Below are 26,680 nucleotides of genomic sequence, written 5' to 3'. Positions count from 1 at the left end.
TGATCCAAACCCAGCCTACGCGTACATGTTGGGGCGTATGGTACTCACTGCTGTGTAGAGGCGACGGCTCGATACCGGAACGGCTTGACAGCCAAATTTGTATAGACCCAAACCGATCATCAGCGTCGATTTTTTTTACTCGAAATATGTTTGTGGAAGGAAACTGGCATGTTGAAGTTTGCTCTGGGGCCAGAGTCAATCGAACTGAGCCACTCCTTTGTGTTGACCCATTGCCTCCAAGTTGCCCAATTTTTCGCTTCAAAAAAGTTCAAATCAGAGGTGGCTCCAAACCGGACATGTTTTAGAGTGCACGTCAAATTCGCTCTGGGTCTGAAATTAGGTACCGTATTTTCTCTAATAAAAGCCCAGGTCTCTAATAATAGCCCAGTCTCCAATAATGACCCGGCCGGGTGAGGGTGGTTTGAAATAATAAGAGCATAGTCTCTATTAGTAGCACGGGTCACAATTGGAGTATGCAACAAGTAGGAGTACATTGACTGCATATAAAACAGCAGTACAATATGCCAAGAACATATTTGTAAGGAGCTTTTCAGTCTACTGCTTCCTTCCTGGCGCCAATGCTATTGTGAAACATCTGTTTTGACAATATTCCTGAGTTTAGGGTTGAAAAATCTGTCTTGATATGGTCAATTTATGCCTGTATAGACTGGAGTTGGCTTGATAGTTGACAATTGAAAAAATAAGAGCCCAGTCTCCAATAATAGCCCAGTCTCCAATAATAGCCCAGTCTCTAATAGTAGCACGGGTAGAGCTGTCACTGAAAAAATAAGAACCCCGGGCTCTTATTGGAGAAAATACGGTAATTGCTATCGCTCCACGACGGCCAGTACAGAGTAACAATAAACCTTGTGTGTGCTTCCATTAGTTTTCATTGGCATGCGGTGCTTTATTGGCGAGAGGCAAGCCGCTGTTTACCTGCGACAAGAAGTTGATTTTTCGAAAGTCGTAAAACTCAAGTCGCAGTGGGAAGCAACACGTCAAAAACTCAAATGCTTGGTATGGCGCTTCTGGTCATCGCAGAGCGATGGAATTTTGGCGCTGAGTAAAACATCGTAGTCTCACTGTCACATACGTTTTCTAATCAAAATACCAAGAGAGAAAGTGAATATTGAGACCGTTCCGGCTTGCAACCTATGTCCTATTTGAAACCGTCGCCTCTACTCACTGCTGTGTACATCTTGATACAGAACTCGACATCGTGGTATCTCATTCAGCCAATGTGAAATCCTAGTGGAAGATTTGAAATATCATGACATGTGATAATGTAAAAATAAAGCGCACAGGCGGAGACCACGTGTAGCAGCAGAGCTATCACTTCGGGGTTTTCTTCATTTGCAGCGCTTACAGTCCATTTCAAAACTATAGACGCGTACCTAGGCAAAAACCGTTATGCCAGCATCTATACCACATAAAATCTGTGATCACTTTGTGCATAAATTTTTCCAAATTGGGCGTCTGTTATCCAATCGTTTAGAAACTATATGAGAGTAATTGTGGAGCGGAGTAATTGTGGAGCGGTCCTGAGCAATATTCCGAAAACTATTCTGAAAAAGTTTCAGCCAAATTTGAAATATTTCAAAAACCCTACGCGTCTATAGTTTTGAAATGCACTGTAGTAACTCTTGCCACGGACTGTGCGGAACAGTGCTTCGCCTTTACTAGTAAACCATGGTAAACAGCAGTACTAGTATGTAATTGATACGTAATTACAAACACACTCACCGAAATCCGCCGAAAAAAAACCCGGAAAAGAGACGCATCCGCAAAGCTCTGCTCGCTGTTCACTGTAGTGGAACGCGGCTGCCCGGCTTCGTGGCTGTCCGTGACGGTGTTCTCTCTGTCGGCCGATACGATTCACGTAACGACGTGCTAGAGTTTCAGCAGCCCGGTCAGCGCCTGTTCGCCTTCACGATCCACGGATTCAGTGCGGCGACGAAATAAATTGCATTCCGAATTAAATCCACGAGCACCGGAACCCTCATCTCATCACATTTTGTGGCCTTGTGTGTTGAATCGTCCTGTCCAATTCTGTGAGCACACAAGCATAGCCAAAATTGAGTTCGAGAGCCTGAACAAGGTCCGAAGATAAGATCAATGCTGTTGTTGCATGAGCGACGTGCCGCCCAAACAAGACAGTCTGAGATTTGGGAGAAGGTTCAGGACAGAGAAGGAAGCGCCGCAAACAGAGGAATAGGGGTAGCACAAACGTATGTCACGGTAAGCAAGGGCGGCACTTATGCAACACAGGGCATACAGTCATCTTTGCCGACGACAGTCGGAGGAGGGGCCATAGAAACTCACCTCATGAAAGACGGAGACGAAACTGCGCTTGGAGAAAGAACACTGCACTCAAGTAAAAAGCAAGCCTCGCTAGCGCTCCGTATCACGATGGCCGTGATCGCGCACACAAACTCAGCTCAGATACTTCTTTGGCGAAAGAGCGCCTTACAGTTGCTCACCACGGTCGGGCAAGGTCTAGACTACAGCAAGGAATGTGTTTACGGTTGCAGCCCGAGTGTTCTGGATATGAGACGGCCGGTAAATCTGTCCCCCGTCATCATGGTCATTCCTAGGGCTTGAAAGTGCTACGTCACAGCATAGCAACAATTTCAAAAATTCAAAAACTGGATCCACTTGGATCCAGTTTTTGTATGGATCCAAGCATATTTCAAGCGGTCTTACTCACAGCAAGGTGATGTAGCCAGTGAAACTGACTGATTTGGCGGAGTGACCAGGCCTGCAGGTGACCATGGTGACGCCTGGTGGCAAAGTAAAAGTCACACATGCATACGACATGAGTGGGTTGCTATGCACCCACATACTGAGGCAATAGCAAAGTCACACCTTAGTGGATCCAAAATAGAAATCTGATGTCAACTTACTACTCCCTGGGCGTTTTTGACGTCATCACTTTCAAGACTGTAGCGGACATGGAAATCCACCGGGGCCGGCGCCCTCAGGCTCAGTGTGTGCAGAACGCTGCGTGCAGTGCACAAAGTCATGTTGATCCGATGCGACCAGCGCGCTGCTGCGCATAATGCATGTCCACGTTATCCACGGCTGCATGACCAGCGCCCTGGCCTGGGGCCGCTAGACGTGCGACCGGATTTCCATGTCCACGGTGCGACAGTATGATGGCTAGGTTTGTGCGATCCCAAGAGTCAAAGACTAAAGCACAAGACAGTCGACTCCACTTATAACGAACTCACATATAGCGAATTTCGTGATAAAAGCGAACCATTGTCCATACGTAGTTCTACGTACCCGGGTGCGGTTTGTATACCCCTGTTTGAACCCATACAAAATTGACCCTTTATGGCGAACAGTTTTCGCTTATAACGAACCAAATCTTGTAGGGCTGCAAAGCAAGTGTGCTCATAGATTACTAGTAGTACATGTACAGTCTGTCATGGGCCACTTGCCAGTCATGATATACAAGTATATGACTGGCTGCTTGCATATTAAATGACGTGAGTGCATTAAATTTTATTTATAACGAACTTCGCCTATAAAGAACTAATTCTCCTGATCACTTGTGTTTGTTACACATTATCAGGAGTCGACTGTACTCCGTAGATCTACAAGTATTTGCTGCGACGGTACATGGGTACCGTACAGTCCAGCGACGGTACAGTCCCGCGACGGTACAGTCCCGCGACGCGACGGTACAGTCCCGCGACGGTACAGTCCCGCGACGGTACAGTCCCGCGACGGTACAGTCCCGCGAGTAGCCCTTTCCCAAAGATGCCAAAAAAATCCTTATCGCAAATTCGCAACGGTGCCAAAACAAATGAAAGTTGCTGAAATCGCATCCATATTAATTTTTCAGAAAAAGCTCAGAAGTTGCTAATACTAGTACTTCTCAAGTAAGTAATATCGCAACTCAAAATGCATGAAATGAGCGAGTTCTCGTGCATAATAATAATAATAATAAGATAATAACCAGGGAGTAGTAAAATCTATCACTCCCTTAGTATTGACTCACATACATGTAGATTTTTGCCATACCTAAGCAGTCAAATATTCCTGCATATTTCACTCCTTAGGGATATTGACTGCTTAAATAATTTGACTGCTATAAGGGGTTGCGCAGTTGAACGGTGCCTAGTGTGCAGCATTGTCACTGCATGAGTAGGTGGTGGTGCAACGGTTGTGCCATCATAAAACCGGGATTCATGAGGTTATCGTTCTGGAATTTGAAATACGGACTGTTTGTCGTGATAAATCTAATATTGACTTCGTACTTGGTCAGTATAGGAAATAAAAACCTCGTACTCAGTCAATACCGGTATTAGATACGTATTTTACTACTCCCTGATTATAACAAGGAACCGAGTGTATAATAGATTATAATATTACTAAATCCACGAAACGCGACACGTAGATCTACCCACCCTCGCTGTTGTTGCTGCTCGCCTCGGCGAAACGAGCACTGTTTCCGCACTGGAGCTTCGTGGTGAAAATTAATTAATATTGCACTGCCGCCGGCCGGCTGAGTGTAGCGCTAGCTGTACTTTCTTCAGTTTTCATGCTACAGGCAGCTTATACATGACTGTACTTATACTGTTATAGAAGAGTTGTTGTAGGCAGCGAGGTGGTGTTAGTTTTGCTGCTTCGTGTCGAAGTTTGTTGGGGTGCAGGCTATGTAAGAATCTGTGTAGGTTTTCATTGAAGTTTCCTGGTGCCTCGGAGGCTCTATTCGACTGCTACATACCATCACGACGTCGAGAACCGGTACACCGTTGGCGTTGATCTACATGTACAGCCTATCCGCCCACGACGTTCCAAGTCGTGTCCAGGATTCAAGCAAACCGTGACTCCAGGCTGCAGGAGCGCTCGCCGCTCGACTGTTCATCGTCCCCATTTGTCATGGTGTTCAAGTGATCATTCTGGGTAAGTGGTTAGCCAGTGTTGTTCAGTTCTTGGGTATTGTCGTTCGTTCTCGTTTCCTGAACAGGCCGCAGGGCATCGGTAACAGGTATGCATGGCTCATGCTACTGTCAGCGTCAGTCTCAACAACCCGATGGGCGCGTTCGATTACACACATTTCGGTGAATTCTAGAATTAATTACAGTCTGTCCCTGCGGGAATTTGCGGAAAAAACTCTCGAAAACTTGCGCAAGAAATTGCGGCAGAAAACAACAAAAACTGCGACGAAAAGTGCGGAATGATGCAGAACTTGCCAGGAATTTGTGGAATTATTCACAGAAAATTGCGGATTTGGGCCAAATCACGAAATTTGTTGCGTCGTATATCTACTCGGGAGTAGTCCGAGTCGTACTGTGCAAATAACCTACAGGATCATGGAAAGCACTGCGTGAAAAGTGCATAAAAAAGTGAGATATAGTGCAGAAAACAACAAAAAACGTGGGAAATCGCGGATTTTGCTGAGAATCGCGGGTTTGGGCGAAAATCGCGAAATTTGTTGCATCCGTGGAATCGCGATTTCCTGGAGGGTCAGTACAGTGGATGCACAGTTCGATTACACACATTCCGTCGTCAATTCCAATTCAGTCAATTCAGTCAATTCTGAAGAAATGGCGGAATTGCTAATTTCAGAATTGCTAATTCCAGAATTGACGCACTCAACGTTAACGCCATGCTAGGTCCACGTGCGCGCGCGAGGGTGCACAGAATCCCACGTGATCCCCATTTACGATTTTTATGTGTAGTCGTTCGTTTACATGGCTGCAATCCGTTCGTTCTGTTCATTCCAGAATTTCAAAACCTGGGCCCAAATGTGCAATCGAAAGCGCCCGAAGCCTATGTGCCTGTGTACTGCGACTGCGCGTAAAGCACGGTTAATTGGTGTGGGTTATCTTCACTCAGTAGAGTCGAGTCGAGCGAGCGGCAAGTCCTGGTGCCGAACGGCGGGCTCACGCTCCTACATGGCTATTTCCCCTTGTTTAACTAACCCCCAAGATGAAGAAGAAGAAGAAGTATAGTTGCCGACTGGCCGAAATGAAAAATAAGATAAAATAAAACCTGGTTACAGTCATTCGTACTTTGTTCGCAATGTTGTTCACACCAAAGGACGCGGGGAATTCAAAACACGGTACATACAGGAGATCTATTGAAACCGGGTCAAATTGATAGTGCATGTACTGTCGTGGACATGGAAATCCAGTCGATAGACCGGGGCTGGCGCACTCAGCGCGTACAGAACCGTCAGTGCAAGTAGATCCGATGCGACTAGCGCGCTGCAGCGCATAATGTCATCAGGTCATGCATGTACTGCTTACCCACGGCTGCATGGCCAGTGCTCTGGGGCCGCTAGACATGCGAGCGGATTTCCACGTACACGACAGTATAGTACCAACATACCTGCATATTAAAAGTCCTACCTGAATTACACAGAAGAACGTTGACTACTGATCAGTGCTCTATGCACGACGTGCGTGGAATATAATTAAGGACTAACTTCGAAGTACCAGTACAGTCGTGGCCAAAAAATGCGACCCGTGACTCAAAGGCAGGTTCGCATTTCTATTTCACCATCCATGGTCGAATAACCCATCAGAAGGCCAGAGGGCATGAACCCTGGCGCTACTTTCAGCTCCTTGATTCGGACTCCCCGATACACGTGCAAAGTGGAGTGATGCTTCCTTGCACATTTGGTGAGCGGAGGGCTCCACATGCTTCTCCGGCTCTGGACACGTGGGAGCAGCCAACTTCCTCAAGTTGATGTCATATGATGCAATGTGCGCGTATTATCAGACATATCTTGGACTTCAGCCAGTACAAAATAGCGCAAGGAAGCACACGTGATGCGTTGACAAGCAATAGAAACGCTGTAAATCACTCGGGCAAGAGGAGCATTGCATCAAAACAATGCCGTCAACTTGAAATTCTGTCGAAACAACACTGTATGCGGGAGTTGCCTACTCTTGGGGGTGATGTACCTTTGTCAACGCACAGAGCCCACTCTTGGAGCCTTGCCCACACTTCTACAAAAGTGTGAAATGCTTTTAAAATTATCGTTTCTTTTGAATCTGCACCCGCTGAAAACGTTCTAAAGAATATAGCAACAAGGAGGACAAGTTTCGCTCTAAGCATTTCCTATAATTATGTCGACATGCATAACAGTAAAATGTGAACCAATGCCCCCCCCCCCCTTCCCAAACCAAAACACATCCTACACTACTGGTATTAGTAGGGTATTACAGTGAAACGTGTTCTCCTTGTTGCTATAATATAGCCGCTGTCTCGGAAATGTTTGTTCTAAAGAATGTTTTCCATTTCTATATCACTCATGATGTTCCAGGTTTATTTTGGTGCGGTTTGTTGCGTGCACATGCATCAACAGGTGGTGACTGACGTCCGTTACTTTTGTTGTCGCAGTTATGGCTGCAGCAGAGGTATGAATTATCCACACGTCATTGCTTTGCGTAATTCTGAAATTCTTACACACACACACACACACACACACTCACACATACAAATATACACACACACACTCACACGCACACACACACACACACACACACACACACACACACACACACACACACACACACACACACACAGTGGCCAAGTGCAAGTAATGTGCGCGTGCTTTTACATCTGCTGCAGCTAGCCACGGCTGTCCCGTCCCCCAATGAATGCTTGATCAACACAGCACAGATCTCAGTGCAAAAAAAGAACAGAACTTGCATGGCACGAGGTGTGCTGCTAAGAACGAGTCTTAACCAGGGAGTCATAAAATACCGGTATTTTACGACTCCCTAGTTGTAACGTGCTGGCAGCTTCTGTGATGCTAACCTCACGATATGCTAGCCGCTGGCGGCAGAACGTTTTCAAAATTTGGTACTTTTACTTTTTCTGCGCGGTTTCATGCATGTTTGGTATGTGGATAAAGACGTGGAGCAGAATTCAAGGAAGTGCCTGCCATAAGGTTTGTATGGTTCTGCCACTTTCACTGCTTTTGGAGCAGAATCTGCCATTTTTCTAGCATTATCTGCCAAGGTGTACTGTATACACTCTGTATGTTGTTATTGCAGAGTCACACGAGCAAAACATGGCCATGGTCAAGCCGGATGTTCCGCGGGTGGATCCCACACCTCCAAGCAACGCTCAGCTGCGGTGAACTTCGAGTGGAATGCTGTGCCAAGCGGTTGATCTCCGAAGCGCAGAAGAAGGAATTGATGACGATAAAAGATTCTGCCAAACACAATGACCGACTGCTAGATATTCTGAGGAGGGGTACAGCTGAGACCTTCCTCACCTTCTGCAATATTGTGCGTAGCATCGAACCTAAAGCAAATGTTTCAAAGTTCCTAGATGACATGCAGTCAGTGTATAGCTTCGTTGCAGGTAAGTAGCAACTTTATCAGTCAGGTGGCAGAGAGATACCAACAGAATTGTACACGGGGGGGGGGGGCTCGACCATCTGTGGTGTGGCGACTCTATGCTTGACCACATCAAGCACGTCTGAGGTGTGGTGACTATGTGCTAGAGCACATCTGTAGTGTGGTGACCATGTACCACCGGCAACCTCATAGTTGCCATTTTGCCTGTTAAGACTATGTAGTACGTATGACGGCCATTTTCTAGTGCGCTGACTGGACTACGCTGGCTACACACGGCCTACATGCTTGCCTGTACATGTACAGCCAATACTGCATGTCCTTGAGTCGCTTTGCTCCATATCTGTACAGTGCATATTGATGGCACCAACCTGCACTGAAGTTGTGCAAATGTGTTTGTCATGATGTGTGTGTGTGTGTGTGTGTGTGTGTGTGTGTGTGTGTGTGTGTGTGTGTGTGTGTGCGTGTGTGAGCGTGTGTGCGTGTGTGTACATGCAGGCACTTTTGTGAGGAAGTAAAACGCTTTGGCTATTTACTGTTCTCTTTGTCCTCTCTAATACAGGCAGTGAAGATGCAGCAACTAGAGTAAGTCGAAGTCAAACCAGCCCAGTTCACCAGGAACCCATTACCATCACCCAGCACCAGTCACCTGGTCACCGTGCCTGCAGGCTATAACTCACAGCATGTTGGGGCGACTTTCTGTCACTCGCGTTGAACCTTTTAACCTTTCGAGTTGAATCTTGGTGTGAAATTTGTCGCCTGCTGGCGTGGTGACCAGGTGACTGGTGTACGCAGGAGCACGCTACATCGCAGCCTTTTCGGACTAAAACCATTCGACTCAGCGTCCAAAAGACTACAACATATGGACCAATCGGGGTCATCCGTGCTGTTATAAGAACGAAATGGCACTTTTAGTGACATTTTGCATACAAATCCCCATCTAGTAGGGCGCAGTCACCCAGTTTCGGTGGAAGTGCGCGAGTTCAATTGGGAACAAAGGAGGAAGGGAGCATCTCAGCTTCCTCGGACCGAGACCATTCGACTCAGCACCCCGAAGACTACAACTGGTGAAAATTAATTAAAGGCTTAACTTCCCCTTTATTGCATGTCAGGTCCCTGGCACCTAAATTTACATATGTACAGTATAGTGACACACTCGCATAACGTTGCTTGTCTGGGCTCACTTAGGGGTCAGTAAGTCAAGGCCGCGATCCCTGCTACAATAGTGAGCTGGGTACGATGGCAGTAATGTCAGAATCATATTTTGCCCTTTTGAAGAGGTCAAGGCGTTTCTTCATGATGATAATGCAGTTGAATTACTTGCTGGTGCATCCGTAAGTGGTGAGTATCACCAGCCGGTTCATATTAATGAACAGACTGGTGTTGAAAGAGTCAAGGACATGAGGTTGTTGTCATTTGGTAGAAAGGGTTGTATGACGTGTTGCAGCCTTTTTGATCAGCATAACTCGATTGAGGTCCAGGAAGACCACAGATTTTATAAGTGTTACTGTCGTCCATGATAATTCGATTGAGGTCCCCGAAGACCACAGGTTCTAAAAGTGTTATTCCCGTAGCTAAGCAAAAGACGTTACTTCAGTAATGTCTGGCGCTAGCCAGGGTCCACACAGCTTTAATTCCGTTTGTTTGTTTGTGCCTGACGACGTCGGCATGCCTGGCGCTATCCCGTACATGTCCCGTACCGTACCATCAAATGCAAGATCATAATGTGAAGCAACTTGGAAGAATGTGTATGTATGCGAAGTGTATCAGGCAAATGCATGTAGGGCGATAGTGCGGGTTCGAATCCCATAATTATTATGTCTTGAAAAAACTGGAGGAATGAAAAAATTATAACATCTCTATGCTGTTTTTTGCCTAGGTCATCAAGGTGGTAGACGGTGTCGTATTATCGCATTATCACTTTTTTGGGTGTGCTGCTAATGGGCCGGGCATGTCACAGAGCAGAAGGCGTCGGCAGGAGTGCCTACACGGAGAGTAGAAGATGGTCCCTCGAGAGTCGCCGTGCCTGCAAAAGGCTAAGCCGACAACCAGAAACAATGGAGCAAGTATCCCGTCGTTTGGAGACTCGCCGACTTCGTGAAAAGATGCAAAGACAGCAAGAGACCGCTGACCAGGCATCCAGTCGGCAGGAGAAAAGACGTGATCATAACCGAACTTGTTCGGTATGCGGTGACTGCGGTCCGCAGGCATAGGGCCGTCGCATTATCGTTAAAATGGTTTTGGGCGTGCTGCTAATGGTACGGGAATGAAATGATCGGGTAGGTTGCAGTGTTTTAATATGCCACTTTGTTGTATAAATAGAATGATGAGATGATTCACAGAGGACTATGAGGAAGACCAAAATGCCAGCTAGGGTGACAGTATTGAAGCGATTTTTTAGAACGAAACAACATTTCAAGTGAATTTTTGCACAAATCCCTTTCTAGTAATACGCCAACGCGTTCGCATTTCGGCGGATGTGCGCTGATTCGATTGGGTATGTAGGGTGCAGGGAGTGTTGCGGCTTTCTCGAACAAACACCATTCAACTCGGCAGCCCGAAGGTATTTCATGCTCAGTTCATTGTGTGTATGACTATCGTGTGCTGACTTTGCAGAGTCAAGCAGGCAACACAGGGCCATGGTCAAGCCCGGAGTTCCGCGAGTGGATTCCACGCCTCCAAGCAAGGCTCAGCTGTTGCACAATCCGCACAGCGTGCCTGTCCAAAGGCCTGCTCACCGATACGCAGAAGAAGGAATTGATGGGAGTAGAAGATGATTCGGCCAAACACAATGACCGACTGCTAGACATGCTGAGCAGGGGTACAGCTGAGACGTTCCACACCTTCTGTAGTATAGTGCGTAGCACTGAACCCGAAGCAAACTTTTCAAAGTTCCTAGATGACATGCAGTCAGTGGATACCTTTGTTCCAGGTAAGACATGTGGAACCTGACAGAAGTTGCGCAGGGGACGGTGGAGAGGAGACGGTGTGTTGGGACACGTTAGGGTGGGATACGTTGGGGTGGGGAGCAATAGGCATGGGCTCCGGGTGGGACGCAAGATGCCCACACCCCAGAAGCTTTTGGGTTCCAAGGACCCTTGGCGAGTTGGCCATTCCCAGGATATCCAAACACCAGTGGCTGTAGTGCGTAGCCATGTGCTGTGGTGTTGTATACAGGTAGAGATCGGCTATACCATACAATAGCCTTTACTACAAAGTCGTAAAGTTATCACTTACATACTCTGAAGTACTACCTTGTCCAACCGCATGTGGTGATAATCGTCCATAGTGAACAAATCACACTTCTTTGAACACCAACGCTATAACAGATCTCTACCTGTATTCTGCCTGAAGAAGCTGGAGGTCTTGGCCAAACATGTCACCAACTGAATTTGTTGTCCTCGTATGTTTGTTGGCGCATGTGTTGGCGCATGTGGTGTTCAGTTTCTACAGAATGCAAGAAAGACTGCAATAAAGTGTTAGACCTGATGAAAGAGTTCTCATCACCGGAACGTCAACGGGTGGTCCACACTGCCGAGGATGTGGCACGAATGCGCACGTCACAGACCGTCCTTGACAGGAGAAAGAAACCCATCCACTTACCACAGCCAACCTCGCCTGTGACCATTGATCTGCTGAGGATGCAGAACATGGGAGAAGGTAGGCGAAGGGCTATTAGAGAGATTAAGCTGCACGTTAGTAATTTGTTTGACGTGACGTGCAGTTTAAGGTCAAACAGGTCTTCGATTGGCGTAAAACTCCAAATTTCGAGGGTCACATCAAAAATTAGGTGCAGCCTAACCTCTCTATTATCTACTGATGACTCGTTTGAACTCGGATCGTGAGCCAATGTTATCATGGAAAAAAGAAGGAGGATGTAATGTTTAAAGAGGCGTTTTAAGAATGCGATAAATAGAACAAAATTTAATTAATGATGCCAACATAGCACCATGTAACAATCATGAAATGCAAACATGTATAAAATTCAATTCGTAAACGTTTTTCTTTCGATGGCCATCAGTGAACCTACATCGGATAGCGATTTGCAGATTTACAGGTGAATAAATAATTATACCATGTAGAGTAAAAGCTGTAACTACAGACCACCGTGACCATGGTAACTACAGACCACCGTGACCATGGTAACTACAGACCACCGTGACCATGGTGACTAGCTACCAGCCTGGTACTACAGACCACCGTTTTACTGCATGCAGCTTCCAGCACCTTTAACTGTGACAAACGGCTAGCACGACACAATACTCTGAAACTGTCGTCACCATACATCACTATTCGATGTAGGTTCACTGATGACCATCGAAAGAAAAACGTTCACGAATCACTTTAATTCTTATGCAAAAGAGAAAGGACCCAGTATAAATTAATCCTTGGCTCTCCATCCGAGTCCATTAATTTCTATATATTTTTTACATTTCATGATTGTTACATTGTATTATGTTGGCATCAATTGTTCTATTTATCGCATTGATGAAATGTGTATTCAATTTACACGTAGAAGTACGTACGTTGCCCCATTGATTGCATTTACCCACTTGGAGACATCCGTTAGTGTCGGTTTTGCTCTCTCATTGTTCTTGTACATTGCAAGTACTTCATGTGCACTAAGCCATGACTCGCATTTAAACTGGCGTGCGAGGTGATTTCTACCCAGTGCAATATACTGTTCACTAGAATGTGTTCCGTTTTCATCATCCCGCTTCTGCTTTGGTCTTGCTCAGAACAACGACAAGCAGTGTTGACTGAAATCGATCGCTTGGCGTCTAGCGCTAGCATCACTGATGACCGTGTGGCGCAGGAATTGCAGTACCAGGGTCAGGTGACACGGGCGGACGGCCAAGTTGGTGAGCAATAGATTGTACCTGTCTAGTATATCATAATCTAAGGTGTGGTACTATCTCACCAAAACCAACACCAACACCCCGCTGCATGCTGTAGCAGCTGGTGCAATGGATGATGCTCTACCCAAGGCTTTGTGGGTGCGCATACTCTCTGCAATGCTCTTCAAAGCGGTCCCTGATACATTGCTCCGTATCTTCCACATACTCCTCTCCATGAAACAAACACAGCATTGACTGGATGATTGAGTAGATCACATTCGGCTACATAAACTGACCGTCACTCGTACCAACATCACATTCACAACATCCCCTTTGCCTCCACCTTCTTTTCTCCTTTCTGTACACCTCTCGGGAGGATGGGGGGGGGGGGGCACTCAGGACTGGCGAATGAAGACAATACCAGCATATCATTGGGAGATCTACCAAGCTGAAAGACACCACACGCGTTCCTGTTGTACGCAAATAGTCATGGACCAAACTGTAATCACTGATGAATGGAAACTTGAGGCTGGGCGCGAATGTATTCTCAGTGCGGCCGGTGGCTTGTCTTGGCATGGGTGCGCTCAAACCCATCCCTCTCAGTCGTCGTGTGAAACTGATCTGAACTGGCTTTCACGGTGTTCGGCATGTTTGTCAATTTTGCCTGTTTCTCGTCTGTCGCAGAAAAATCACCAGCTGATATACAAACAGAGTTAAGTAAGCACCCCTGTTTCATCAGTATGGGCACTGGATCTACCAGGGACGGCAGCAGAATTTCAGAGACCAAGCAGTACTTGAAGGATACTGGCTTCATCGACGAGAACACTGTGATCACAGAGATCACTGAGTATGAACTAGTCCCTGTGACTAGGCTGGTTATTCGTGACAGCAAACGACTGAAGTTTAAAGGTCAGCATTACTGTGCTAGCATGATTGCGTGATTGCTTGATAAGGGAGCTGCCGGATGCCGGATTGTTTGTCATTTTACAGAACTCACCCTGCTTTGGGAGCTCCGCTTGCCACCTTTCATGTATATACCGTATGTGTGTGTGTGTTAGAGTGTGTGTTTGTATGTGTGTGTATGTGTGTGTGTGTGTGTGTGTGTGTGTGTGTGTGTGTGTGTGTGTGTGTGTGTGTGTGTGTGTTCACTGTTATTATTCTGAAACAGACGAGAGCTCGTATATAGTGAAGTTCATCATCGACTGTGAGTATAATCACAGAGCCTCGAGTTTCATTGACAGAGTCGTAGGTAACCTCTGCAATCTCCTTGGTGATCAGAGCATCCACGCAGACAGCGTCCACAGAGAGAGCGGAGGCACAGCAGTGTTTGTACAGATGTCTGCCCAGACTCATGCCAAGCTCTGGGAGTTCTGCAAGGATCGATCTAGCCTGCTCGCTGGTCAGCACATCCTCGAAGTGTCAACTGTGGACGGAGCGGTAGTTCTCAATTTCCGTCCCACGGCATGCAGTGGTGAAGGTAAGACGTATTGCTGCAGTAGGATTACACGGATAGCAGCTGTAGTAACCTGTAAGCGTTGGTTACATGATGATAGGGACTCCCCGGAGGTCATCACTAGTCAACAGACGACTGGCTGTCGTTTGGGAAAGTGGTTGCTGCCTGCATGTTTCGGTCCATGATGCTTGTCCACATAATTATCTTTTCTAGGAAACTCTCTTCATAGCCCAAAGTAGTCTTCACAACCAAATGGCTTTCTTGATATGCTTCAATTTACCTCGGGAGCAAAAGGTGCGAAACTCTTTGCATTCTTGTCCAGGTTTTAATCCTGATGACCTGGAGCACTTGGTTGAAGAGTTCTCCGAGAGATTTCCATCCATGGACCGAGATGAGCTGTCTGAAGCTGTGGCTGACCAACCGAACGTTGAGCATGCAATGATTGCAGTGACCAAGCTCGTCTTCGATGATGGCGGAGAAGGTTTGAAAGCGCTGCCTGAGATTCTTGGTGGTGAGTTTCAATACTTTTGTTTTGTGTTGTGTTGCGTGTACTATGTCTATGGGCCCTGTTGTCAATGTTTCGATAGGGATCTCAGCGCGTGAACTGCACAGCCAGTTTTGCGCAGGTGAAATTTTCTATCCCAAACGTGTCCAGTGCAGAAACCGTGAAGAAGAACATTTTCTCAAAATAAATCAAGCTGAAGAAAACATTTGAAATAGCTGAATGCTGCGTCCAGGAAAAAACGTTCTACAGCCATTTCCAAGCTACCTACGTCCCATTCACTCTCTCAGGGGAACTATGGAGGGTCAAAGAGCACAATATTTCACTCTCGGGCGCAGCGTGAACACCTCTTCTTCGGAGTGCGATGTCTTCTCTCTGAGTGATAATGGCGGCGATTTTCACGATGGCTGATACACTGAAAATCGAAGTTAGGACAATGTAACCCGGGAAAACGTCTGATTTTTCTACTGAAACTTCTCTGAAGTGGGTTTCTTGCCGCATGGCAAATTACAGGAAAATCGACTGGCAGGGGCGTAGGCAGCGCTTTGGCTGCCAAAGCACCCCCTAAAAATTTCAATCGTGGTTCGCAGCTGGTTCGAGAGAGACCGTAATACGCGGACCGCTGATCAGTCACATGTGCAACTCTGCACACTGTGCACTGCAGTAGGTATTGTGCTACTGCAGGTGATTATTTTGCGTGATGATTCGCCATTTTGCAATGAAACTTCTAGTCAAGGGCGACTCCACTTCGTACCTACCATTGTGCAGCATTACCTCAGACCTCAGCAGACTCAGCAAATAATAATAATAATAATAATAATAATAATAAGCGGACAACAACCGTATCCCACTTATGGTACATGGATGATGTGAAGCTGATGGCCGCAACCAGTAAGCAGCTTAACTCAATGATCAACATAGTATCGTGCGTTGGGAAATCCATTGGAATGGAGCTTTCTCCAGCAAAGTGTGCTAAGCTTGTGTGCCCACATGGTGCTGTTGATCCAGATCAGCCAGCAACTGTCACAGTAGATCAAGCCTCCAGCATTGCCTCCTTGGCGGACGGCTCCGTGTATGCCTACCTTGGCATAAGGGAGTGTTTTGGCATGGCGGAACAGTCTGTTAAGGTGGCCACCACCAAAGAGTTCAGGAGGCGATTGCGGCTGGTGACCCACACATCTCTCAACGCCTGCAACCTCTCTCGTGCTATTAACTCTTATGTCATCCCAGTGCTGTCGTATGGCTTGTGTATTGTGCCATGGACGAAGGATGCCATTGCAACCTTCGACAGGAATGTCCGAAGTGCGCTCCGCGCAGTGGGAGCACACCACCCACGATCTTCCACCATCCGCTTTCACCTGCCGAGATCTGAGGGCGGCCGAGGGATTGTATCGGTTGAGCACCTGCTGGAGAGGAAATACATCCGCCTGTCTAGGTATATCCAGGCGCACTCTGACCTGCCGCTGATTGCTGCGCTGCATGCTCATCATGAAAATCTTCCGCCTACAAAGTCGATCATCTCCCGGGCGGCCACGGCAATGGAGCACTTCAACATCCTGGACATCGGAGGTGCAACAACTGACGTTGTTAAGTCTGCTATCAGAACCTCCACCCAAGCTTCTCTGCGGCAGAAGCCCCTGCATGGTCGCTATTGGCAGAGGAGTGGCGGTGTATTGGACATGCCTCTCTCATTCAACTTCTTAAAGTCTCCAACATTGCGTCCATCCACTGAGTCATCCGTATTTGCTGCTCAGGATCAGGTGGTTAATACCAGGAACTACCAAAGATCGGTTATTGGCGACACTTCCGTGGTGGACGTGTGCCGTTTGTGTGGAGGTCCGGGGGAGACTGTTGACCATATTTTGGCATGCTGCCCCGTGTTGGCACGGACGGCATACATTACTCGCCATAATCGTCTTGCCGCTATAGTCCACCGGGCACTCTGTCATCGCTACAGACTGGTATCTCCTGCTCCCCCTGGCCACTTGCCACACTACGTCGAGGATAGTGAAGGCCGTAAGTTAATGTGGGAAATGCCAATCCCTACAGATAGGATGGTTGGAGCAAATCGGCCGGATCTTGTGTGGGACGATGGCAAGTCAGTCCAACTTATTGATGTCAGTGTGCCACTGGATCATAGAGTAACACTAAAACATGCTGAAAAGAGAGCGAAGTACTTGCCCCTCGCAGTGGAAATTGGGCAGATTTGGCAGCGAGAGGCAGTGTCCGTAGTGCCCATCATAGTTGGTGCTCTTGGTGGCCTGACGAAGGAAGCGGCTACCTCAATTAAGCAGCTATGTGGAGAAGAGCGGCACCTTCATGAACTGCAGCAGGCTGCTATCCTTGGCTCGATGGCCATTCTAAGATCTGTTTTGGGTGCAGCATAGGGCTCTTCGCTGTCCCTGGTGGGCTTTTTATGCTCTGTATGTTATTGTATTCGTTTTAGTTTGTAATTGAAACACTGTGGTATTTCTGTGGGTATTCGTATTTGATCTTTCTGTGGGTGCGCATTGGAGGTTGTGCCCAGTGATGAGCTTTGCCGGCCTGAATTTTTCGCCAACTTCTGATGCTCCCCTTTCTGCAATACCTGTTGCCATGATACCTCTGAGCTTTAATGCCTGTGATGGTACATGCGCCTTTCTCCCTTCCTCTCTCTCTACCTTACTTTTTTCCATATATTATTCCGTGCTGCTTACCTTTGGCTATGATAAGTCCGGTGAGTTAGTGTAATACCTCCAATTTTTATTTTTATTTTCAATTTGGAGTGGAATAAAGACTCATAATAATAATAATAATAATAATAATAATAATAATAATAATAATAATAATAATAATAATAAGGAGCACCTGATGGTGGATAAGATGATTCTGGAGGATGCCGATACGAAAGGGCGAAATCTGGTCATGGCATACCTGGACTTCAAAAAGGCATTTGATAGTGTGTCGCATGAATGGATTCTACATGCTTTGACGATGTATCGATTCCACCCGTCTTTGGTCACAACTATTGCTCGTAGCATGCGGAACTGGAGAACGACAATGCACATATGCGACCAGGGAAGATGCAGGGTCACTACCGGCAACATTTCAATAAGAAGAGGCATATTTCAAGGTGACACATTATCCCCGTTACTGTTTTGCCTGGCGCTAAACCCAATCAGTTTTGAGCTCAACCGATTGCCTTTGGGATACAGAGTCAGCTGCAGAGACGCCGAGTTGTCTATCAATCACTCTTGGTACATGGACGACATTAAACTCTATGGGAAAACTACAAAGGATGTGACTACCCTCGTGTCTACCGTGTGTGGCGTTGGTGATGACATCGGCATGAATCTCAACCCGGCCAAGTGTGCCGTGCTGCACGTCAGGAGAGGAAAACCAGATGAAGGATGCTCTATCCAGGTTGGCGATGAGACCATTGCAGAGTCGCTACGACTCAATGAAACATACAAGTACCTTGGAGTAGTGCAAGCAGCCATGATACCTCACCCGAAGCTCAAGACGCAACTCACTGCAGAATACAAAAAGAGATTGTATTTGCTTCTTAACAGTGGATTGAATGCGCGAAACATGATCAAGGCCATCAATACGTATGCTCTGCCGGTTATGACATATAGTTATGGAATCGTAAATTGGACCGAGGCTGAAATCAAGACCACAGATCGAGTGACAAGATCAGCCTTGACTGCGTCTGGATTTCACCACCCCAAAGCCTCAGTCAACAGGCTCTACATGAAGAGGGGAGATGGAGGCCGGGGCTTGGTCTCTTGTGAGGATATGCACGGCCGGAGCATGTGTGGCCTGGCCCGCTACATGAGTACCAGCCCAATAGACAGAATAAGCCTGCTTTATCAGTATCATCAACAAAAACCTACAACAAAAAGCCACTCAATAACTGCAAAGGCCGCTAAGTTCCTGTCGAGTTTGGATCTGCCAGCAGCTGGACCAGCTTTACCCAATAAGCATACCATTAAACAAGCGTGCGCTGAGCGAAAATCCAAAACACTTTCCACTATGCCGCTGCATGGGAGGTATTGGAGCCGATTGGAGGAGAATCGCCTAGATAAGGAGCTTACCTTCATGTGGTTGAAATCAAGGACACTGAAACCTTCAACTGAAGGCATGATTATGGCAGCACAAGACCAATCCCTCAAAACGAAAAATTACCAATACGCCATAATGAAGTCAATTCCTCGAACTGATGCCAATTGCAGGCTTTGCAAGGGCAGCTTAGAAACAATTGACCACATTGTCAGTGCCTGCCCAGTTCTGGCTCGGACCAGTTACATTGAACGACATAACCGGATAGTAAAGTATGTGCACTTCGAAATGTGTAAAGCACGAGATCTACCTACTGGTGCTTCACGATTCGACCACCAGCTCAAGGCATTGGTCAAGAGTAATCAGTATCGCCTCTATTGGGAGTATTCGGTCCCAACTGACCTGAAACTATCAGCAAACAGGCCCGATCTGCTCCTTGTTGATGACAAGGAGCGCATCGCCTACATTATAGACATCAGCGTTCCTGGTGAGAACAACATCAATAAGAAAATGGCTGAAAAGCGCTCGAAATATTATGATTTGAAGCGGGAGATTTCGAGGATTTGGTCCCTCAACCAGGTTGACGTGGTCCCTGTGGTTGTCGGTGCCCTGGGAGGCTTGGTGGGGGAGACTCCTCAATGCCTTCGGACTGTGCAGGGAGGAGACCTGGCTATTGTGCAACAGGAGGCTATACAAGGTTCGATTAAAATACTGAGAACTATCCTTAACATGTAGATGCACCTCTGCTGCGTTTGCATGTTCAATAGCTAAGAGACTTGAATAACGACTGATAAAGACTGATATTTCCTTTGTTACTACTCCCTTCATTGGTTGATGTATTTTGCCTGTCGCTGCAAATTCTTTATTATTGTTTTGATGTTGGAGTTCGGATTGAGTTTCTTTCCTTTCTTCCTCTTCCTTCAACTAGTTCTTGTCCCTTTGGTTTTTAGGTTTTATTTATTTATTTTTTTTTGTTTTTGTTTTTTCACTTTCTTTTTGCTGTCCCACCCATGGAAATATTTCCCGGTGGGTCTGGCTTATCGCCTTCGAAAGAAGTGAATAAAGGAGAAATAATAATAATAATAATAATAATAATGATTTGTATCGCACTCCACACGTTTTGTTAAAAAGCAAAGAGGCATAAAATCACGCCATGGGTAGAAGTAGCAACACAGTCCATGGAAAACACAGCAGTTTGCTCGCACTATGTTTTGTGTAACGTACATGTGCATGTAGTTCTGACGGTTGAGTGTTCACATTGGAGGTTGTGGAAAAGCAAAGAAGACTCTTTCATGTGTTTCAAGTGTTGGTACAGCAGCAGAACAGTGAAAGAAACATTGAAGTGAAGTTTTTTTGTGGGAAATATGGGGTATGTTTGATCAAGGATGCCTTACTGCACTATCAAACACGATGAAGAGAAAAGGGGTTGAGAACTCTGACTTTGAATATCTTCCATCTTAGCACCAGCAACGTCACTCGCTGTTACACAGGGTTCACAGAAGTATTTATTTTACGATGCGATGTGTGTTGCGACGGCCGCGAAACCGGGAAATCCCCCAATCACACCCATCGCATAGCTCACGCAACCGTCGCAACCGGATGCTCTCAGAAGTTGAGCTGGGCTGACGGGACATGCTATGCGATGTAGAATTCGGACCTTCTTTGCAGCAAAGTTGTACAAACGGTTCAAGACAGTTGATTGCTTGTAGATTTGTATACTATGTTGTACCGGGCTACACAAATGCCATGGTGACGTACGCATTTGCATTGACCTTAGAGGCACGTCCTCTAGGCGTCGTCGCATCGCTGACTTATTCTGTGAATGGAAATTTGTGAGTTTACATCGCGCCGCTGCGTCGCAAATTGCGTCGTACCGCGTATAGAATAGCAAGAATACTTCTGTGAATCCCTCCGGAGTCTAAGACGTAAGGAGAACACGTGACCCTGCAGTCGTAACATTATGCTTATCCTTCCCCCTTCCGGTCTTTTTTCTGTGTCGTGTTAGGTGTGGTGGCAAGAAAGGCAAATTCGACCGCTGCTCACGTTGACCGTAAGTGCACAAATAGGGCTGTGATGAAACCTTGGTCCATCACCATGCACTTGCCATTATGTACATGTCGGTGTTCGTGTGCATGCATGTGCGCATGCGTGGATGCGCGTGTGTGTGTGGGGGGGGGGGGAGGGTAAGGCGGAGGGGTGCGTGCGTGTATGCTAGGCTTAGGTTTGAAGACCATCTTCTTTTTTCTTCCAACTTGTCATGCGTTTTCTAGTTTCATGGTGTGGAGGAGAAACAGTAGCTGGTTTTTGTTTATAGGGTATTCACAAGACAGGCAAATCCACGTGCACCGGAAAGTTGCAATGGTATTTTACCTGTGAACGAGAAAAGTGGCTGAAAGTGGCCGAAAAGTGCGAGCGAGCTGGGGGCCCACTTTCACGAGTACATTCACACCAAAAAGCGCGAAACAAGACTTGATTTTTTACGCGGCTCTTTAGAACATAATTATTATTGTATGCGTGTTTTGAAAATTTGAAATACTCATGGCTACTGGTCGGTGAAGCATTCAAAAATGCAAACGTGCCTGTCGTCGAGTGCAGCTGTGTGAATCCACACAGTCACTTTTCTCGTATATCACTCCCTGTAAAACGTGCAAGTGCCTGTCATGTGAATTGTGTATTAGCCAATGGTGTGTCTGCACTGTCTTCCGGTTTTAGTCTCCAGCCAAGAACCTTGAATGGCGTCTCTGTTATTTCTATCGCGGGAATCACTGATTTCTTTTGGTTCTGAGACCAATTATCTCTGGGGGCGTTTACTTACCCAGATCTGCAGAGGGAAGCGAAAATCAGAACTCCTATCTCTCGGGTAGGAAAGAATTGCAGCGAAAAAGACAATCTCTTCAAGACAAGAACAGAAATTTGTCCTCGCATCTTGCACGAGCTCCAGTCGACGGGATAAGGTGCCCATTGGAAACTCAAAAAGCGTTGGTGACGCGACTTTTGTTTGTCACCACTTTGGCCTGCGGTATTCATTTTCAAGGGGCGTGACACCAACGCTTCGACAACCTTCTTATCGGCTGTAGCAGAATTTAGTGTATCATGACAGTGCAGAATAATGCTTCAGGCTTGAATCTTTTTTCCAGCCGTTCTGTTTCAATTTATTGTTTTGTCTCCATTGTTGCAGATGCTGAAGAGGCCATTTCAACCAGTGTCTCTGCCAACACTGGACATGCAGTAGAAATCCAGGGAGCTGACGATGAGCTGTCTCTCGGGCCGCAACCAGAGTCCCAGGTAAGAAGAGACCAGATGTAAATGCTGTGTAATGCTGAGACAGATTTAGGTGTGTGTGGGGGGGGGGGAGGGGCACATGTACCCCTTGAAACGTTTGACGTGGAGCGAATCCTATTTCGATGAAATGTAGGCGGTCAGGATACAACATTATGATTCAGCAAGGGAAAACTTCCGAACGGAAAGAAGCCTATGCGAGTGTCACCTGCCCATGTCATGTCATGCTCACGGTGGAAACAGTGAACCATATCACTACATAGCCATCCTCTTCTTCCCCTCCTCCTCCTCCTCCTCTTCTTCCCCCCCCCCCCTCCACCCCCAGCTCCTCCTACTAACTAGCATTCGCCTGCTCCCCTCTCTATTTATCTTTGGGCAAAGGACACTATGCACAATATTCTTCACTATTGGGTATGATTGCAACTTGCAGTGAGGAGTGGTGCTTTTTGCAAGTAGCATACCCTGTCTGAAACCGCCTGCCATATCTTGATCAGAGCTGTGCTGGAAAATGTGCTCAGTCCAATTTTCTTTCTTTTTTTCTTTTTTTAATATTCTGCAGTGGTCTTGTCATGGCCCTCTACCTGGTTGCGGGCAAGATATCCATCGTTGCACCATGCACAATGGGGATGCTTACATTGTGTGCCAGGAAGAGAAAGAACTAGTTATCTACCGGTCTACTCTTCCTCTCAAGGAATGTCTTCATTTGGATCCTGCGAAGGCATGGACCGAATTCAACCCCATTGGCCTCCCAAGCTTTTCGCGCTGGAGTTCTTTTTGTTTTCATGATGCAAAAATGTACTGCGGAATTTTCTTGCCTTCCAGTTTCCCCAAGATCTATGTTGTTGATCTGCAGAGAAACTGTTGTACTAGAGAAATACCATGTGATGCTATCTCCATGCATGGATTTGCATGGTTCACTCATAATTGGGTGAAGGTATTTATCACCCAGTCAGAGCTTCTCGTGGTATGCATTTGGCGCAACCATTTCTTAGAAGCTTTTTCATTGGACACCAGGCATGATGCTGCAGTATGGGTAAAATGGGATCCGCTCCGCATGCCAGAGTTGCCGGAGAGGATTTGCAGCAGTGACCGCGCTCTGTTTGTGATACCAAAGAGTGACTCCAATGATACAAATTGGTCCATCATGAAGTTGAACGTAAGTGAGGAAAATCCGCGAATGCCATCATGGTTTGAGATCAAAGTGGATCGCTCTGAGACTGGTGGTGTACCAATGTTCTTTCAGTTTTCAGTTGCTGTGGCCAACACTATAATCCTGCCATGCTGGTGCTATAGCGATGATGGTGTATTCGGGGAATGTGTCATGTATGTTGACTGCACTACGTGTACAGGCCAGTGTTCAGTCTTGCCGTTGCCATCAATTCCAGCCCCTATCTCTCAGTTGATGGTGGATGGCAGTATGATTTTTGCACTCCTTGATGATGATCACTCAGTGTTTACTCTTCAGCTGCTATCTGACCATTTGTAAACATTAGTAACTGATCAGCTTCTACGTCCTATAGGCCATCATTCTGCGTAGGCACTGGCCTAGGACAGCTTATTGTGTTTTATAATAATTATTAGTATTATGCTTACTTGCGTTGACATCACCAAGCAAGCTTGGCTAGCCTTCGCATAAGTCAAATGAACAAAAGAAAAGAGGAACATGATTATTTTTCCCGTAGCTATGCAAAAGACGTTACTGAAGTAACGTCTGGCGCTAGCCAGGGTCCACACAGCCTTAATTCTGTGTTGGTTTGTTTGTTTGTGCCTGACGACTTCGGCATGCATGGCGCTATCCCGTACATCCTCGTACCGTACCATCAAAGCCAGCTGGCCACCTTATTCCAATACTGGACCAATAGGGCGTGAAGCAACTTGGATGGATGTGTATGATGCGAAGTGTATTGGGGGAATGCATGCAGGGTGATAGTGCGGATACGAACACCATGTTATGTTTTGAAAAAATATGATAACATCGCTATGCTTTTTTACCTAGGTCAACAAGGATACGGTGTCCCATTATCGCATTATCATTCGAGTGATTGTGGCTGTGCTGCTAATGGGCCGGGCCGCGGGAATGTAAGGATCATGTATATTGCAGTATTTTAATGCGCGGCGCGGTTGTTGTATAAGTAGTAGAATGCTGAGATCATTAACAAATAACAGAGGACTATGATGAAGAGTAAAATGACAGGGTTGAAGCTCTGAGCAGACGGTGTCGGAAGGCGTGCCCACACAGAGAGTAGAAGATGGGAGGAGAGGGGTCCCGCCGCCTCAAGAGTCGCTGTGCTTGGGAAAGGATACGCCAACACCAAGAAACAACAGAGCAAATATCCCATCGTTCGGAGACTCGCCAACTTCGTGAAAAGACACGCACGGACAGCGAGAGACCGCTGAACAGGCATCCAGTCGGCAGAAGAAAAAACGTGATCATGCCCGAACTTGTTCGGTCTGCGGTGACTGCGGTCCGTAGGCATAGGGCCGTAATGTATGCAACCTATGCCGCTATGCAAAAGACGTTACTTTAGTAACATCTGGCGCCAGGCAGGGTCCACAACGCTTTAATTCGTGTCAATTGTTGATCTGTTTGTTTCATAACATTGAAAGAAAGCTCGGATGGCACTTTCCCATCCCCATTAACAGGTCCTTCTTCCCTTGCAGCTTGTCGACGTGCCCCTTGGCTCGGTTTCTCAACGCTGCCACACGCCGCTCTAGCAGTTCTTTCACCGCTGTCTTGATTCCTTGGAAGAAGCGCTCGGGATCCGCTGCCCTCCAGTCTCCTGCGCGCAAATCATCTTGTCCTTGCAAAGACTTCAGGGAGGCTGCCAAGTCGGAGACTAAGCATCATTTTCCCCTCTTTGGTGGTCACTTCCGCCAGGGAGTGACTAATTTTCTCGTCCTTGATGTCAACCTCGGGCAGGTCTAGTCGCAGACGGGCGTCAGCGGACCAGTTGTACTGGTGAGGTTGGGACGGCTCCAGCGGTTCATCTTTGTGCAGGATCACCAGTTTCTTGCCAGCGCTTGCGGCGATGTCTTCCTTGTTCCACTGGCCATTCTTCAGAGCATTCAGCAAGAAGTTGTAGAACTGCATGGCCTCCCGATGATAGATGAGCAGCAGCTTCAGGGATTCGAATTTACCAAGGCCGGCGCCCGCGCCGAGAACGAGGCAGAGGGAGTCGTGGAACTCGGCGGAGTCGAACAGCTGCCCGGCGTTCTTGAGCTCCGCAGCTATGCTCACACTTGCATAGTGCTCCGCGCTAACCAACACACCGTCACCGGCTCCCATCAGCTCAGCACTGTCCCCACAGCAACAGCAACAGGGCAGCTCGTCGTAGTCGTCGAAGAACGTCAGCAGCGTATCGATATCGCCTACGTCAGTGAGATACTGCTGCACTTCGTTCGCTCCGCCACGGCCATTGGTTGTGCGCTGGGTGGCCGAGTGTGTCGGTATAACTATCAGCTTGCCCGTGAAAAGCTTCTCATCGACCAGATTGCGATTTATCTCGCCATCTTTGATCAACGCTGACACATACGATCTCAGGCGTTGCATAGCGTGGACCAGCCGTTGCAGCGCCTGGCAAGGGTTGCTGGAGCAGACTGCAAACACATTGCTCACAGCTTTAGCCGGAAGCAGCAGAGCCACCTCAGCCTCAGTGAACGGGTCCTCGCCGAGAAGGTCCAAGCTGTGGGGGACGAAGAAGTTGTACTGTCGCAGTCCAATCTGCCGTGTTGAGAGCAGCAACCTGGCGTGGCGCAGGTCCTGTGGCTCACCCGTGAGGTCGTCGGTGCCACGGTCCACTTGAACCCTGGTATCAAGCGGCACAGTCGTACAGATCATTCCGCCATTGCACTTGTTGGCGATGGTCATTGCGCTACCTTCGGTGTCGCAGATAACCGTGGCCGAGTAGGTGATGTGCTTCGTCGCTTTCAGCTCATCTGCCAATGGACTGGCCTTGATCAAGTCCTGGATTGATTCGGAAAATTCCCTTGTGCTCCCCTCCTTCATCAAATCGGCTTCATGTAGTACGGTTGATGTCGCAAAGCACTGCCGATATACCGCCGATGAAGATGAGTGGTCTCCTAGATCATCTGCGGCAGCACCGCCATCTCCTGGCCCGTGCTCAATCTCGCTGCCGATCGGCTCGTTTTCCGCCACATCTGCCGCAGATTGCAGCAATGCTCAATCCGTATAATTATATCGTAGGTTGCTGTTGCTGCTGCTCATATTGCTGATCCTGTT

At 47.2% G+C, this 26,680-nt stretch overlaps 2 protein-coding genes across 6 annotated transcripts in view; one reads left to right on the top strand and one right to left on the bottom strand.

Annotated features, from left to right (window-relative positions):
• The window catches only part of LOC135824472 (uncharacterized), a 9,532-nt gene extending 7,031 nt beyond the window's left edge, over positions 1-2,501 (bottom strand). For both annotated transcript variants that reach the window (XR_010554860.1, XM_065337207.1), the window contains exons 1-2: positions 2,323-2,501; positions 1,744-2,049 (exon numbers count right to left, since the gene is read on the bottom strand). The gene's annotated coding sequence lies outside the window, so the exon portion shown is untranslated. The remainder of the gene's footprint in view (positions 1-1,743; positions 2,050-2,322) is intronic.
• A 1,978-nt stretch (positions 2,502-4,479) lies between these two features.
• On the top strand, positions 4,480-24,175 carry LOC135824798 (uncharacterized). 4 transcript variants are annotated; one of them, XM_065337502.1, is made up of 13 exons: positions 4,480-4,914; positions 7,328-7,379; positions 8,022-8,334; positions 8,890-8,912; positions 10,944-11,259; positions 11,772-11,987; positions 13,067-13,189; positions 13,850-14,074; positions 14,334-14,642; positions 14,941-15,129; positions 21,167-21,211; positions 22,340-22,446; positions 23,000-24,175. In XM_065337502.1, exons 2-13 carry the CDS (start codon positions 7,365-7,367, stop codon positions 23,924-23,926), a joined length of 2,808 nt encoding a protein of 935 aa, XP_065193574.1. In that variant the 5' UTR covers positions 4,480-4,914; positions 7,328-7,364; the 3' UTR covers positions 23,927-24,175. The 4 variants fall into 4 exon arrangements, with proteins under 4 accessions (XP_065193574.1, XP_065193577.1, XP_065193578.1 ...); XM_065337505.1 differs by having other exon boundaries at positions 7,286-7,379; XM_065337506.1 differs by lacking the exons at positions 4,480-4,914; positions 7,328-7,379; positions 8,022-8,334; positions 8,890-8,912 and adding an exon at positions 10,207-10,585.
• Positions 24,176-26,680: the final 2,505 nt, after the last annotated feature.

This window comes from Sycon ciliatum, chromosome 9 (assembly GCF_964019385.1).
Source record: "Sycon ciliatum chromosome 9, ocSycCili1.1, whole genome shotgun sequence".
NCBI classification, from domain to species: Eukaryota; Metazoa; Porifera; class Calcarea; order Leucosolenida; family Sycettidae; genus Sycon; species Sycon ciliatum.
This window is presented reverse-complemented; position numbering and strand designations above follow the sequence as displayed.

Coding starts and splice junctions, on each gene's coding strand:
- LOC135824798 (XM_065337502.1), top strand. Junction 13,190..13,849: donor ACGGGCGGACGGCCAAGTTG/GTGAGCAATAGA, acceptor CGTCTGTCGCAG/AAAAATCACCAGCTGATATA. Junction 22,447..22,999: donor GGCCGCAACCAGAGTCCCAG/GTAAGAAGAGAC, acceptor AATATTCTGCAG/TGGTCTTGTCATGGCCCTCT.